This window comes from Pipistrellus kuhlii, unplaced genomic scaffold (assembly GCF_014108245.1).
Source record: "Pipistrellus kuhlii isolate mPipKuh1 unplaced genomic scaffold, mPipKuh1.p scaffold_m20_p_17, whole genome shotgun sequence".
Lineage (NCBI taxonomy): Eukaryota > Metazoa > Chordata > Mammalia > Chiroptera > Vespertilionidae > Pipistrellus > Pipistrellus kuhlii.
Genome location: NW_023425482.1, coordinates 13,937,992 through 13,955,206, shown reverse-complemented (window position 1 = coordinate 13,955,206; position 17,215 = coordinate 13,937,992). Strand labels below are relative to the sequence as shown.

The window sequence follows — 17,215 nt, the reverse complement described above, 5'->3', positions numbered from 1 at the left end:
CTAATGTGCCTGGTAAAACTCTAAGAGATGACTATGTTTCTAAGACCATACCCCATGGTTCTTTGTTCCAGGGTTTTGTTGTACCATTGCTTGGTTCAAAATAATATACCAATTTCTAGGAATAAAATTACTCTCCATTTCTCCCTTAAAACAAAATCCTAAGGGCTAGAGTACAGCATCCATTCTCTTCTGGTTTTACTCACTGTGCTATGGACAGTGCCTGACATAACAGAAGCTCGTCAATAGTCATTGAATGAAAGACTAATCATTCAATGTGTTTTTAGTTACTTCTCAAAATACCCTTCCATCAACTTTCAAAAATGGGATCTATCTGTCAAACCAACAATAAATCAATTAAAAAGATTTTCCTGCATAGCCAAGATCTTAATCCAATGGTTCTCTACTGTTAGTATGCATTGAAATTATTTGGAGGATTAAAAATAGACTTTGCTGGGCCCAGCTTCTCTGACTTTCTGTTGTGGGTAAAGAAATTCAAAAATGTAACACATGAAGTGAAGCTAATCCTCTGATTGTACTCTGAAAATCACTCTCCTTAAAAGGGATCACCAAGGTGGAACATTTCTAGGGATAAAGGTCATTTTAGATCTCCCAGCATGTAAGAAGAAAGATACAGTCTTTTTCTATCATCCCAGAAAACAAAATTAAGAAATATTAGTGAAAGTAAAAAGGAGGTAGGTTGAAGTTCAACAGCAAGATGAAGAGTTTCTCAACAATGGCATGGACTTCCTGGATGAAATGAGCTTCTTATCATGAACAAAGAGGTCACAGTTCAATTTCCAGTTCCATTCCCAGTTGGGGCACATGTCCGGTTGTGGGCTTGATCCCCAAGTGTGGGGCGTGTGGGAGGCAGCTGATCCATGATTCTCTCTCATCATTGATGTTTCTATCTCTCTGTCCCTCTTCCTTCCCTTCTAAAATCATATATATATGAGAGGCTGGATATGGTAGAAAGGACATCACAGCAGATGATACTATAGATTAAGTTAATATGCAACCCTGAGGTTCAAAAACCTTCATAGGGTACAAGGCAGCCAGGTGTAGAGGGCAGTGCTGCTCATTGATAAAGTCATTTAAAATTTAAAAATAATCACCCAGACATAAAGGTAGATAGGATTCACTCAGGGTAGTCCCAATTCCTGTTTTATGAGTGATTCCAAGTCAATAACCGCCTACTCAACTCCTGAATAAAGTGAGACCTATCAGCTGGGGCAGGGGAATGCCTTTTCGGAAAATATTTTAAATGGATTTAATTCTGAATTACTGAGGGACATTCCCTGCCTGAGAAACAATAGCTGGAGTGGACATAGATACGTGGAAGTACTTAACATTTCACTATTATAACCCTTTGAACCATTCTCGCTTTCTCCTGGGGTTTCCCTAGCAGTCCAAACAATGGCTAGCTTCCCTACTGGCACCTGGTTATCCAAAGGTGACTTATTACTTTCCCAGTGCACACTAGGATATTGCTCTGTCCCGAAAAGACATTCTTATGCCAGTCACCATGCCCCACTCTTGGAGAAACACTAATGGAGAAACTTCAACTGGAAGGATCTCTATGTCTCAGTCTCATTCATCTCATGTCAGTTTCTGTATTAAGAAGAGGTGCTCATCTCTTCTAGCAGGTGGACTTGGATAAGCCTCTCCAACAAGCATGTTAGAAGCATGTTGTCTTTCTCCTGAACTCGTGAATCATTCACTACCCTGAATCCATTATGATAGTTGCTAATTAACTTTAGAGAAAAGTATTAACCCCCTTGTTTGGTCCAAGAAGCTGGGCAATGTCTATGGCTTCCAGGTGGCAGAAAGGATGAAGAAAATTCTTCCTCCCAACATAATTATTTGCCCTCATCCCTATTTCTCAATGTCCCTAGTGAAGAGCCCCCTCAATGTGGCATTTCATGTGATTTCACAGTGTTCATCATTCTATTTGATAGGGTTCACAAAGGGTTCACAAGCAGTCAATGCACTGTTAGACAGCCAACACCGTAAAAACAATGATGTTAAAAGTTGACAGAGGTGTTTTTGCTCAGAATTCCTGCTTCTATTCACCAAGAAAGGAAAAACAACCAGTTTATACTGAAAATATTTATACTATTTCTTGTCCATGCTTGATATAGATCAATCACCAAAGAGAATATACAAATGGGCAAAAGGCATGAGAAATAATACGGAACTTCAACAACCATCAGGACAATACAAACTAAATGCATAACCACTTCACATCCATCAATCAGAATAGCTTAAAAAAAAAAAAAGATAGATAATAGCAAGTGTTAGTGAGGATGTGGAGCCACTGGAACTCTGAAAATCACACATGGCTGATGGGAGTGTAAATTAGTGCAATCACTTTGAAAAGCTGTTTGGCAGAATCTACTGAAGCTGAATATACACATAACCTGTGACCCAGAAACTTCATTATTAGGTAGGTTTCCAACAGAAAGTGTCTGAAAGTTCGCCAAAAGCCATACACAAGAAGGATCAGGAGTAGTCTTCATAACAACCTAAAACTAAAAACAATTTGAATGTCCACCATTAATTATTAATAAATAGAAACATTGTAAAGTATTCATACAGAAGAATATTGTATGTTCTACCTATGTAAAACATTAAAATAGGCAACACTGGGCAATGTTAGAAGTTAGGAGAGGGGTCACTCATGGTGGGTAGAGACTGGCAAGGGGCCATGGAGGATCTTCTAAAGCAGCGGTTGGCAACCTTTCAGACCTCACGGACCACGGGTTGCCAACCGCTGTTCTCAAGCACTGGCAATGTCTTGTTTGATCTGGTTGGTGGTCACATGCGTATGAACTTTTTGAAAATTCCTTAAACTGTACTCAATGATTTTTGCATTTTTCTGTATATACATTATATTTTAACACAAGAATTAAAAAAATAGCCGAAACCGGTTTGGCTCAATGGATAGAGCGTCAGCCTGCGGACTGAAAGGACCTGGGTTCGATTCCGAACAAGGGCATGTACCTTGGTTGCGGGCACATCCCCAGTAGAAGGTGTGCAAGAGGCAGCTGATCGATGACTCTCTCTCATCGATGTTTCTAGCTTTCTATCTCTCTCCCTTCCTCTCTGTACAAAATCAATAAAATATATTAAAATAAATAAATAAATAAATAAATAAATAAATAAAATAAAAAGAATTAAAAAAATAATATAGAGATATAAAGCAGTATCTCAGCTTCTCAGTTGTGGCTCTGTTCTCTTTCTTGTTTATTTTTTATTATTTTTTTATTTTTATTGTCAAGTAGAGTCTGGGTGTATGTGTTTTGCAGGGTCATGGGCAATGCAATGAGATAAGCTTGATTCTCCCCCTACCCCATGCCAAATGGGTCCTGCCAGGATCAACAAATTGGATAATCAGAGGCAGATGCCTAGAGATGGCAGTGGTCTCAGGATTCATTGTACATGTTTCAGGAGAGGGAATGGAGGCCTACAGAAATAAAGTTAATTGAGAGTATGCTGCACATTGGAACAGAATCCACTTTATATCAGCCTTATATACAGGCAGATGTAGCTGTCAATGACCTCTTTCACATCCATCACAAAGATGAAAATTAACTTGCCTCATTCTTATGTGGTTGGCAAACTGTGGCTCTCGAGCCACATGTGGCTCTTTGACCCGTTGAGTGTGGCCCTTCCACAAAATACCACAACCTGGGCGAGTCTATTTTGAAGAAGTGGCATTAGAAGAAGTTTAAAAAATGTGGCTCTCAAAAGAAATTTCAATCGTTGTACTGTTGATATTTGGCTCTATTGACTAATGAGTTTGCCAACCACTGTGTTAAGTGATCATTTGTTCTCTGCTCAAAAGAAAAGAAATAACATCTAGTCATATGAGACAATTGATCAGATTTCCCATCACTCACAAAGAGTGGATCCTGAGAGAGCAAAATCAGAGGAGACTACGTTTTGTTGGAACCAGAACACATATAGAGCAATTATTCCCTTCTAGGAACAACTGTAGCACTTCCCATGTAAGAAGTCAATTCCTCCCTATGGCACTATTATCTAAACTCTCATTGTCCCCATTTTAGATATGAAGAAAGTAAGACACAGGGATGAGTAACTTGACCAAGGTCCTACTAGTGAGTGCTAGTGTGAGAATGATCCTGACCAGACTGCTCTTAACCACTGCTTGTATGAGCTGGGATAGTTTAAGCCACTATGGTGGGTGCCTTCTGAAGACATTAGGACACTAGAGTAGACAAGAGAGAGGGAGAGATGAAAGGATGCCCCCCAAAGAGCAGGATACTCATGACAACAAAACCAAAAAACCAAGAGATATTCATGTTTGTGCAGTCACAAATGTGCGTACAACCATGTTATAATATACAGGTTATTAGAGAGCCACATTGATCATTTAAATAGATCAAGCTTAACTGGGAATTCTTAAATCTTTGTTTCACTCTATACTTCAAAGATTATACCAAAGGATATCATAACTCAGGTGGTAATGAAATATTTTAGCTAAATTTCAAGACACAATGTCGGGAAAATAAACTTAAATAGTAAAGTTTCAACTAGGCAGGAGCATGGAAGTCCTCATTCACCTGCACCCAAGCCACTCTTTTTCAGTTAAAAAAATTTTTTTTATTGATTTCAGAGAGGAAGAGAGAGGGAAAGATAGCAACATCAATGATCAAAAAATTATCGGCCTCCTGCACACCTCACACTGGGGATGTAGCCCAAAACCTGGGCATGTGCCCTGACCAAGAAGCAAACCATGACCTTCTGGTTTATAGGTCAACACTCCACCACTGAGCTATGCTGGCTGGGCCCAACCACTCTTATTTTGTGTCATGATGTACCATGAACATTACTACATATGCAACTGGGCTTTATCACATTCTCCTTCTCCTAGTCATCCCAGAGCGTGACTTTCAAGTGTCTCAGTATCTCAACACACACACACGCACACGCACACACATACATATTTCTGTCAGTTCCAGGCACTTGTCAATTGCAACACAGAATGAAATTAACCCCAAATGCCATTACTGCCTCATGCATTTGATTGAATTCTGAGTCAAGTATCATTTACACGAATATTGTTGGCCCTGAGCTCAACAGATGAGGATCACACAAGAGGGGAAAGAACACTTGTCCCAAATGCTTCTAAGCAGTCTGCGTCCCTGTGACAGCACACTTAACCCTGCCAGCCCTGAACACACCACATTCTACAAGAACGTTTCACATGAGCGGAACACAAATAGGTCAAAGAAAACCAAAGACCTCCCTTCTCCATGAAGGTTGGACTTAGCAGGCCTGCCAAATGCAATTTTGCACTGCAATACAGTTTTCCCATCTCAAAGCAACGCGGAGGCACGCAGCTTGTTCGATTTATATGTTGCCTGGTCTCCGAAGACTTTACAATGCGAATGGCATCCATCACATTAATTTCCTTGGGGAACATCTCAAACACAGAGAATGAAGAGGCCCAGACCATTAAACATCAAAAGAAATGTTCTAAATGGTTATTAAAGTTCTATTCTATTTTCTGGGAGCAGATTAGATTAATTCAATTGAGACTATTATAAGTATCAAAGCTGACAGTGCGAATGGGTGGAACTGGCTGGAAGAAGCACTTAATATTGCAGACATCTGTTCATTCGAGTCGGACAGAACGCACGCAGAAGAGGGAGTCGACGGCAGAACTTGGGGTACTTACCAAGCCGGCACAAGTAGACACGGCCACGGAGGAGGAGGTGTCATTTCTGATAAATCCCTGATAGAAACATCGCTGCACCCGGGATCCCCGAGGCTCTGAAGCACCATCTTTTCCAAGTACCTGGACAATAAAGTGGCTGCTCAAAATCGTCGAGGGCTTCAGCTCTAAGTGGAGCTCCTGTCCAAATGCTGAAAATTGGTAATGCAGGGAGCTGCTGGCACTCTGCGCTGACCGCTTCCTCCTGCCGCTGTGCAAAATGTCGTGGGAGATGTAGGACCCGCCCGCGTCCACTTCTACCGGTGTGACAAACACGTAATCTGCAGGGGGAGAGGTTGAGCTGTCAGCACCCTGAGCCCACAGAGCCAGCCCGTCACCTCCCACCAGGCTGGCCGAGAGCGAGGCACAGCTCAAAGGTGTCTTTGTTCCCGTGGCCGTGCGTCTACGTGAAATAGAACTCAGAGGAGGACCCATGGTCCTTACCACTAGCCCTGCCTCACTCATTCCTATAGACACTAAAAGCCAAGCACAACCTTAATGAATGTCAAGAATATGTGTGGAAAAGGCCGCAAACTCTCCTGGTCTGGGGAGAAGAGAAGATGGATTTTTCCTATATTAGCGAGCCCTTCATTCATAAACATTGCTTTTTGGGGGGAGACAAAATACACATAAAACTACCAAAGGAAATAATTAAAAAATTTTTTAAAACGGAGATTACTATCTTTGTGTTTAACCTGAACTGGGACCATCCTAGGTGCGTGGGGGGGGGGGGGGGGAGGCGCGGGGGGAGAGCGGAGAGGAGGAAAGGGGATAGAATTTCAATTTCAAATAACTCACACTGCTGAGTAGCATGAGGATTCCTCAGAAAACGCACAAACAACCACAGTTTCCTATTTCCAGTATTATTTATCCGTGACAATAAAACGCCAGAACTTGTAGCACTCTCAGCCTTTTCCCTTGAGCAGGGACAATCCCATTTCATTGTAAGCACCCAACAGAGTGGATGCATAAAAATGCCTCAACACTGTCAGGGCTTTTCCTATGCGGGATGATGTTTCAAATTGCTCAGACATGTTGTCAGAGCAGGGACACCTGGAAAGGCATGTTTAGAAATACCTTCGCCATTGCTCCCCGGAGTTGCACTAATTGCTGCTTGTTCCCGAGAGGAGGAGCTAAAAAACAATTTGCTGCTTGGAAAAGAAAAAAAAAATTGAGAAGCCAGCACACTGCTTTCTATCAGAACACATTGAAACGGAAAAGTCTCATCCCACAAAATGATGTGGAATATGCCCTCTGAGCATTAAAAAAAACGCTCTGCATTTCCACTTTCTAGGCACAGAATGGGAAACTAATTTGGAAAGTGTTTAGAAAGCTTCAGAATAACTTAGAGGCGTGTCTGAGTCACCGGGGTCCTTGGTTCTAGGAGGAGGAAGACAGGAATTTCCCTTTTCCCAAAATAGTCAAAAGAAAAAAAGATGAAGAGAAAGAAGCCCTGTAACTACCAAGATGACAGCTTTAAAATGTTTTCTTCTGAACGACCACCTGTGACTCTTAGTGCTTGAGCAACTCTCATCCTTACAATATTCTCTGCATCCTGCCTCTCTTTCTCTTTGACTCCTTTAACTAAAAACGCTATCAAATTGACATACATATTTAAAAAAAATTGGAAAAGAAGTTTTTCTCCTCTCTTAACCTTAAGAAACAAAGCAGGTGTACACTATTTCTCTTTTTAAAAAAAATCTCCATGATGATGCTTTACGCAGGGGTCCTCAAACTTTTTAAAGTGGGGGACAGATCACGGTCCCTCAGAGAGCTGGAGGGCCGGACTATATGAACTACTAATTCCTACTGTAACACCTCAGCTGCGCTCACTGCCCAAAAAACCTGGCGGGCCGGATCAGACTCCTCTGCGGGCCGCATGTGGCCCACGGGCCATAGTTTGAAGACCCCTGTCAGTTTACAGGTATGCAGTTTTTGATTCAATGCAGCTTTTTCTTAGTGAAAAACCCACTTCCTCCCTTACTAAAACCTAACTGTGCGAACCATCCTGACACATGCAACTGAGCCTCGCCATAAGTTGTTTCGGGCCTCCTTGTCCAGAACCATCTGAAACCCTGCCTGCTCTTAACTGCGAGGCATGTGGTATCCTTAGCCAGCCTGTAGGGAATCTGCCGAAAAGCTACACCTCCCCCCCCTCCCGCCCCGAACCACTCCAGCCCCATCCACTCAGACACCAACACCTGCTACCAGTTTGCTTCCAAGGGGAGGAGGAGGAGGCTGATGATGATGATGAAGGGGCAACGAGAGTCCCCTGTGGAGAATGATCTGATCAATCAGCTCAGGGGCTGACTAAAGGCAGGTCCTTACAGGTGGCAGCTGGAAGGGAAGGGGCCTGCAGCCAACAGGCTGGATGGGACAATGGGAGGTTGTTTCAGAAACTGCAGCCAGCCTTTCTGGTTGGACCAAAACTCTTCTCAATAGCCCATTCCTGCTCCGTCCTCCTCCCTCCCTCACGGACCCACCTCCTGCCCCAGTCCCTCTTCATGGCTCTGCCAATCCCCGTCCCCAATAGGATCCCTTGTCCCCTGATAGGGGGACATGATCCTGCAAGGTTAAAGATGAGAGAATCAGTAGAACCTCAGGCCTTGCTGGACACCTTGGATCAGGGGTCAGCTGGTCTGTAGCTGACGGGAATGTGGAGACAAGGATTTTCCTTCTGGGCGCCATCAGAAGTTAATAAATGATAGAAGCGAGGGGTGGCATGGAGGTTTTCAGCTGGGGAACCTCGAAAGAGATAAAGACTCCAGATACCCCAAGCTACCTTCTTCCCTCCAACAGTGGCTTCTGGGAATCCAGGACACAAGGGCCAAGAGAAGGGGAGAGGAGAGGAAAGGAAGACAGAGAACAGAAGTGGAAAAGAGAGTGAGGAGGAAAGGTGTGGGGAAGGGAATGGGTTCATGTTTTCATCCCTTCAAGCTTGCCCAGAAAAGGCAGGAAGGGAGCAAAGTGCCTTTTGATACCAACCGCCTATCCACTTCCTAATTTCTCACCGCAGCCACGATTTCATTTTTAAAACAAGCCATCTGTGAACAAGGGAAAGTATTGTTTTCTCATTTATGTGACTTGAAGCTTGAGGCATTGATTCTTTTGATAACTCCTTAGTCCTTGCCACACTTCCCCCTCCTCTCAAACAGGAACCATTTCCAACACGCACACACACACCTGCCACGTTGGGGGCGGAGGGGGGTGGGTGAGCCTTTGAACCTTTCCCCCTCTTTTGAGGGGAAAAGAAGGGACAAAGTGCCTGGACAGACTCCTAGGGGTGGGGGTGGGGGGGAGGAGATGGGGGGCCAGTACGAACCATCATTCAATCCGCTGCCGCCGCCGCTGTGGCTGTCACTGGCTAGGGCTGCGGCCACCGAGGCACAGCAGAGGCAGCACAGCTGGAGCGCCTGCAAGAGAAGAGGGCACACCGCGCGTGAGGGGCGCGGGGGGCTTGCACCTGGCGCCCCCTCCCCAGCCACCCACCATCGGCGGGCACCTGCCTTGGCCACGCGCCCCAGCCCCGCCGGAGCCCACGGCGGGCCCGCGCCGGCGGCGGGGAGGGCGCACGCGAGCAGGAGGGCGCACTCCATGGTCAGGTGCGGGCGCGGCGGCCGCGGGCGGCGCGCATTCCCCCCCGCGGCCCGGAGCGCGGCGCTCCAGGTGCGGCGCCAGGTGGGAGCCGCCGCCGCCGCCGCTCACATCGCGGGCCGGGGCCTCCCCGCCGCCGATCGCCCGCGCGCCCTCCCTCCGGCGGGGCGCCGGCTGCGGAGCGGCCGCCCGCGGCTCCCCTCGGGGGACGGGGGCTCCCGGCCGGGGCCGGCGCGCGCCTCCGAATGCAAACGGGCCGGGGGACTCTGTCCGTGCCTGCCCGCGCGCCTGCCCGCCAGTCTGTGCGTCTGTCTGGGTCTGTGCGAGCGTCTGAGGCTCCCGGGGAGAGCAGCGCCAGCTGGCTCCCCCAGCGCGCCCGAGCCAAGCGCCCGCCTCTCCACCGCACGGTGATTGGCGACCAGCGGCTCCCGGGCCCGTCTGAGCCCCAGGGCTGGTGCTGGGGCGTGGGATTCCCGGCCCCCGCTCCGAGGGAGGGGGCGGAGAGGGAGTGGAGGATGGGGGAGTGCAAGGGGGAGGGAGGGACCCACCGCCGACAGAGAGCTCGGAGCGCCCCGGGTCGGGCTTGGAAAACGTGACTTAAGCTTTAAGCGCAGGAAGAGATGAGTTGAGAGAGGGGGAGGGAGGCACAGGTAAGGGGCGCGTCTTCTTTGCTGCCTGGGCAGACTTCTCTTCCACAAATCTTCTGGGTGCCGGGCAGACTTGAGAGCCTTCTCAACATCTCTCAAGTGCCAGGTGCCACCCCCTGCTTTATCTCCTTGACCCTGGGCCCTAGCCTCGCAAAGGTGAGAACGATCAGCTCCTTGATGAAGATGAAGAAACTAGGCTCAGATGGGCTCAAGATAACCTAGCACACACATCATTTGGAAACTCGCAAATCCAGGCAATCAGTGAGCACACGGTGGCAAGCACAGATGTCAGGTTGTACACCTGAAGTATGATGGCATGATATAACGTCATTAATCAGTGTTATCCCAACAAATGAAAACATCACACACACAGCCTGCTGGCAGGGGCCTCCCCTCTTCTGGATCTTTCTCTCTTGTCCAAGCGACCATGCTTCCAACTCCTAAAGATGGAACCCTGGCCCCAGATACCCCAACCTGCAGAAATCAGCCTTAACAAAACAGTGCTGCCGTCACCATGGATGGGCATCTATCCCATCTGCGGCATGCCTGCTCATTTACTCAGTACATTTATTTGATCCCTACTGTGTGCAGTGATGAGCAACATATATTCTCAGATGCTGCCCTGATGGGAAAGTTACAGGCCAGAGTGAGAGTCAAGTAGACCGTGGTGGCTGGGGTGCGGCCTGTAGGAATCAGTTAGATTTAATGGGAGACTCACAGAGGGAGTGTGCAAGAGGCAATCTATGGATCACGTGTGGATAACGTTGGAAGTGCTGAGCAGAGAAGGGCAAGGAAGCTGAGCTAGAATCATGATGAGCAGCGCTGGCACCCTGGACCAGGGTGGTGGCGGTGGAGGGGGCATATCCCTGCTCTGGTCCTCAGGGCACAGAGATGGTTAGGATGAGGTCCATGTCACAGTTTAGAACAAATGACAGTCCGTCATGCGTAGGCCTGTCCCCCTGGATGCAGCGGTGGAGAGGGAGACTGGGTGGCAGAGTCAGAGAAAGGGGCACAGCTTCTGCGCAGGGCAAAGCTTTTTGCAAAGGCCTCCCAGTGAGAAGATCTGGGTTCAACAAAAGCACCTAGCTTTCCCTGCATACTCTGCGTAAGCGCTGTGGCCTCTATCGTATAACCTATAAAATAGGAATACAAGCAATACATCAAAAGAATGTTGCAAGAATTAGGTGGATATGTTTTTTTCTGAGCTTTATAAATGGGCTTTTACAGTAAGAAGAGAGGATGCCCCATAATTCTGTTGCTTTATAGATCATCAGGTTCAACTTCAACGTGCACAGAATTCACCTGTGCTGCTGGCTTCCAAGGCAGATTCCTGAATCATGAGCCATGGAAATTCTGATTCGGTAGATGTGGTGCAGGCCCCAAATAAGCATCTGCAGCAAGCACCTGTGGGTGATTCTGACACAGGTGACGTCAGGGCTTTCTGTGATTTCAGCAAACAACTGGACACTAAGGGAAACTGTTCAGGAAGGACATGCAACGAAAACCGAGCTTGAAGTCATGTCACCAAGCAACAGACGAGATTAAAAAAAAAAAAGGGGGGGGGGCCTGGAGTGGACAGCACCGAATTATATGGCCCGGGAAACTGTGTGTGTGTGTGTGTGTGTGTGTGTGTAAATGGTGTATTCACTGTCCATTGAAAGTAATCTTGTCCCTCAAATACATCTCTCCATTGAGAGACATTTTCATGAAGCCACCCATACCCCTCGGGTCTCTCTCTTCTGCAGCCAGGAATGAGGTTACTCAGCACAGGCAGGTTCGGAGCCTTAAGAGACACGCTCTTACCACACTCAGTGCTAGACTGTGCTGGTTTTTAGCCTCGGCACCACTGACATTTGGGGTAGGATCGGTCTTTGTGCTGGGGTCTGTCCTGTGCCATGTAGGGTTTTATCACCCCCATGATTGTGACAAAACGTTGAGACATGACCAGGTGTCCCAGGGGAGCAAAATCACCCCTGGTGAGGACCTGGGTAGACAGCGTCGATCCCAATCCTATTCTGGGGTCTTTGTCTCCATCAGCCTGGAGCCTCAAAGCCTCTCATTCAGAAAAACAAATACTTGTTATATTTGCTGAGTGCTCACCCTTGGAGGGTCTGAAGGCCTCCTCTTGAACCAAAAGAACCCCATGCCTCTCCCCCCCCACCACCAATTTTGCAGCTCTCCTCCCACACCCCTGTAAACCTTCGCATTCGGTAGGTCCCAGCCCTCCATGGCTTGGTGTAGAAACCAAGACCCATTTCTCACATGTTAATAGATCTAGGGATAAAAACCTTCCATTTCATTCATTTGAAGATGCTCAGGACCAATTCCTTCTGTGGAGCCGATTCAAAAACATAGTCATAACTTCCAGAATGATTTCCTGCCTTCAATGTTCTAGGAACTGGCCCTGCAATATGTATAAATTGTCTCTAGATGGTGACAGAGAGTCGTGAGCCGGTGGTCCAGTCTAGCAGTTAGGAAGAGCACTTGGAAATACAAATCTTAGCTGATTTTTAAAACTATAAATCTAAGACACGATAATGAACATTGCAGCAATCTGTCTCAGTCCATGCAGGCTGCTATAACAAAATACCATAGACTGGGTGGCGTATAAACAACAGAAATTTTTCACAGGAGCCCAGGATCAAGGCTCCTGCAGAGAGAGCAGGTTTCCTGATTCACAGAAAGCCTTCTTTCCACTGTGTCGTCGCATGGTGGAGGCGCAAGGCACTCTCTGAGGTCTCTTAGAAGGTCCCATTCATGAGGGCTCAGCCCCAAATACCATCACATTGGAGATTATATTTCAACATATGGATTGGGAGAAGGGGCAAAAATATTCAGTCCATTGCATAAACCGATGAGGAAAAAGAAAAAAGAAAAATTCCCTGTTGTGCTGTATTCTGGCAAACATAGCCCAGAGCCTGGCACACAGAAGGCATTTAGTAAATATTTGTTGGGAGGGAAGGAAGGAGAGAATGAGGGAGGGAGGAAGGAAATGGGAAAATCTGAGGTGGAGAGATCACAACATTCACTCTTAACTATGTAAAAAAATTTCTTCCTTTCCCTTCTAGATTCAGTGGTACATTGGTTTTTCTTCTTTCCACACTGATATAAGTTTAACCACTTTTTTCCAAATCAAGGACCTCCCCCTGGCCATAGCAAGAAGTAAACGGCAATCCTTGCCATTTCTTCCCTTTTTCCTTGGTCTCTGCTCCATGAAGATGCCAGAGCCTCTTCCTTGGAAAGTAGGAAACGTCCCAGGGGTCCTCAAACTTTTTAAAGTGGGGGCCAGATCACGGTCCCTCAGAGAGCTGGAGGGCCGGACTATATGAACTACTAATTCCTACTGTAACACCTTGGCTGCGCTCACTGCCCAAAAAACCTGGCGGGCCAGATCAGACTCCTCTGCGGGCCGCATGTGGCCCGCGGGCCTTAGTTTGAAGACGCCTGGAACCCCTCCCCCACCACAGCTGCCTTTCCAGCCTGTAATCAGGGACCTCAGCCTCTCCTCTCTCTCCCTTGCAGAGCAGAGGGACACTGCCCTTCCTCAAGTATCTCAAAGCTGCAAGGACGAGCCTGGCGGGTTTTATGTAACACGCTCCTGGCAGTTTCCCGTAGAAAGTACGTTCATGTCCAGAGAGAAAGCTATCCAAAGCCACACATCCAAACCTAGCACGGGATAAAACAGAAACAGAAAACAAGGCTTACCTCCTTTCAACACGGGAGCCAAAAAGAGAAAGAGAGGGATGGAAATGCACCAACATCCTCAAAGCCCTGAGAAGCAAGGGCTGCCTTCTGGCCAATGTCTCCCAAACAGGTGCAGGGAGCCACGAGGTCCTCAAAAGCAGCGGGGAGGCGGGAGGGGGTGGAGACAACTGAGCAGCAGTTTTCTCTAAGGAAGCTTTTCAGTCTTCTTTAGCGATAACCATCCAGGAAGATGAGCTGCTTGCCTCATCACAAAACAGCAAAATCCAAACAAGTGGCATGCAGCAGCTTTCATTTTTCATTTGCCAAGGACACATCTGGGGTGCAGGATCTCTCACCAACTAGCTCTGGAAATAGTGTCATCAAACACAATTTAGGAATGATCAACTATTTTCTTTCTTCGCATTTTATTCAATCTTTCATTGCAATTTCTCTTTTTAATATTTTTATTGATTTCAGAGAGGAAGGAAGAGGGGAAGAGAGAGAGAAACACCAAATGATGAGAGGGAATCATTGATTGGCTGCCCCCTGCATGCCCCACTCTGGGGATCAAGCCCACAACCTGGGCATGTGCCCTGACCAGGAATCAAACCGTGACCTCCTGGTTCCTAGGTCAACACTCAACCACTTAGCCATGCTGGCGGGGCTCATGGCACTTTCTTACAATGGATTTCTTCCCTTTGCACCTGTGCTTGTCTGACTTATCTATAGGATGAAGCGTTGCTCAGCTTCCTCTGCTGGTCACACTCTGGCTGTATACTACTTCCCTGTTCTGTTTAGTCTTTTCCCAAGTCCTACTATTGAAAGTAGTTTATTTGCCTAAGGCCGGAGGCAGTATTAGAACTAGACTACTTATTTCCACAAACGAACCCAAGGCCAAGTTCTGAGCTCTCCGCACAGTGGAAGAGTGACATAAAGACCTTGCAAAAGCTCTGGAAAATATCAGGCTGCCTGAGATAGGGAGATGAGGTTTGTCCACATGATGTCTTCTCTCCTCATTCTCCCCCACTGCGACCTCATCGCACACAGGCTGATACCTGCCCCAGTGGTTCCCTGATCACATCTCACACCAGCCAGGCCTCCCCACACCTGGGACAGCCAGGCCTGGGAGCTACCCCTGCTAATCAAAACCACTTGGAGGATCGTTAGACCTGTGTTCTTGGGCATCCCTAGAAATAGCCCAATTAAGTGGGTCTGGGATGAGGCCCAGACATCTGTCTTTTAACTAACACCTGGGTGTTTCTGATGTAACTAAATATATTACAACCCAGTAATTGTGGTCCAGGGTACTTAGGCCTCTACTTGAATGCCAGAGCTACTTCCTAGTCCATGGAATCTAAAGCTTCTGGGATGCCTTTGACTCTTTCCCTGTTCGTGGGGAAAGCAAAGGGATTGAATCCTTGCTACAGTGATGAACTGTATTTGTTACTTAGATTTTGGGTAGCAGAGGGTAATTTGACTTCTAGGTGTTTTTATCTCCTTTTTGTCTTCCTTTTCCTGGTTTATTCCATAACAGAGATCTTCCCAAACACGTAATAACACTTTCTTTTTTGGCAATCATTATTGGCCAAGAAGTAGGTCCTGGACTCAGGTGTGACCTATTAGAATCATTCAGTGGCGTTGATCTGCCAAAGGTGGGAGAATGAACCCATTTTCCGGCTGAGGTAGTCACAATATATGGTTACAGCCTCACTCGGACAGCAGCCCTCTGCAGAAAGAAATACACCGCAAGTTTGAAAGCAGAGAATCCACAGATTTCTGTCTGAAGCCATGATTCTTGTACCTTCACCGACAACCCTTGAGATCACTTCCATTTAAGCCAAGAAACCTCTCTCCAGTTATTTTCCCCTTTAAGGTCTGCATTGGGTTGCTGTCGCTTTTACCCACGCAATCCTAGTATTTCTTCTAGGTGCCCTCAAACACAGCAGTACTTCTAAGTGTCCTCATCTCTCATGTAGGGAGAACAATCCTTACCTCGCACATTTTTCTTTTCATGAGGCTGAAATGAAGCAGCTCAGCACCGTCGGTGCTCAAGGAATGGCAGCCCATCTCCCCCTTTTGTGAACTTCCTCTGACCCTTATTCCTGAAGCCACTCCACTTCCTGAGGCTGTGAACTCTTGCTTAGAGATGGATGCCATCTGCACGTTCTTTCACCCCAACTCCAGGCTGGACCCCGGATGTGATTTCAGGGCTGCAGCTCACGTACACAGCACCCGCATGAGCATTAGAAAATGGTGCTCCCTTCTGCACAGGCCCATGAAAGTAGCAGAACTCAGAAGGGTGTCCACTTGGGGCTAATGACTCCTTTGGGGGACAGGATTTAGAACTCACACTGAGGGGGCCTAGCCATGCACAGTGTCCAGCCTGGCCTGCAACCTCCTCTTAGGCTTTTTCTGATTGGAGTGGGCAACTGACCAGGAGCCAAGATCTGCCCCCACCTACTGCAATGTACTGGGCAACTATGTCTACATTACCAACTTCATCATTTCCCCCCTTTTCACTTCGACATTCTTCCCATGTATTTGCACTATCTCAGGATGTTCTTAGAAGCCGTAGGGCTGGGGGGTGGGGAGGGAAAGGGGGGGAAACCCACGCATTATGTCCTTAGTCACAGTCCCCACCAAGACCAGACTCCAAAAATATAATATCCTAACCAAGAAAGGACAATAAAGCTACTTAACAACAAATGCAGAAAAATATAAAGACGTGGACGCTGCTCCTTTCACTGAAAGAAACCCATTAAACACGTTTTAGAGAGAGGAGAGCTCTCAGCAGTGTTTATCTTTACAGTTGTGGCCTTTGAAACTAGCCATCACTGCCTCCTCCAACCCTCTCACCTTCTCCACTTCCCCGTCTTTCCTTTGTCCTGTCTTTTTCCTTTTGTGTTTATTTTTTACTTATCAATTATTCCTGCCCTTTTTTATGTCCCTGAAACACTGGTGCTTCCCAGTCCGGCATCCTTGTTATCTTTGCTCATAAAAGGATCTCCATTTCTGAGCATTCAGATCCCAACTGATGGTTGATGACTCCCAGATCTGCTGGGCCAGCCCGGGACTCTGTCCCAAGCTCCAGACATATTGTATATCTCCAGCCGCATACAGGACATTTTAAACTGGATGTGTCAAAGGTGCCTTGAACTCAAGAAGGCATAAGCCAACCATAAACCACCCGCATCTCTCCATCAGCCGCCACCTGCCCCGAAGTCCAAAACTGGGAAGTGTTGGTGCCTCCCCTGCCCCTGGGAACTGAAAGGGAGCACAGAGGGGTCATCTGGTCACCAAACCTACTTTAGCAATGCCCTGGGACCAGTCCCTCTCCTCCTCATCTCATTGCCTTTGTTCCTGCCTTGATTCAAGCTCTTGGCATTGGCCACCCTTTAGGACTGCCCCTCTGGTTCCCACAATAACGTGCCAATCCCTCCTGCCTCTGTTAGTTAAGCAAGGCAAGTACATTGGAGGCCAGGGCCCCACCCAGCCTCTGGGCCTTCTGAGCTGAGGGTGCCATTGTCCTCTTTGTGTCCCCACCAGGAGCAGG

The 17,215-nt window shown here is 47.2% G+C and overlaps 1 protein-coding gene across 1 annotated transcript in view; it reads right to left on the bottom strand.

Annotated features, from left to right (window-relative positions):
- The window catches only part of ADAMTS18 (ADAM metallopeptidase with thrombospondin type 1 motif 18), a 128,935-nt gene extending 119,461 nt beyond the window's left edge, over positions 1-9,474 (bottom strand). The window contains exons 1-3 of the mRNA XM_036440983.2: positions 9,244-9,474; positions 9,060-9,150; positions 5,702-6,018 (exon numbers count right to left, since the gene is read on the bottom strand). Coding sequence (XP_036296876.1) covers positions 5,702-6,018; positions 9,060-9,150; positions 9,244-9,333 — 498 coding nt within the window. The 5' untranslated portion in view covers positions 9,334-9,474. The remainder of the gene's footprint in view (positions 1-5,701; positions 6,019-9,059; positions 9,151-9,243) is intronic.
- Positions 9,475-17,215: the final 7,741 nt, after the last annotated feature.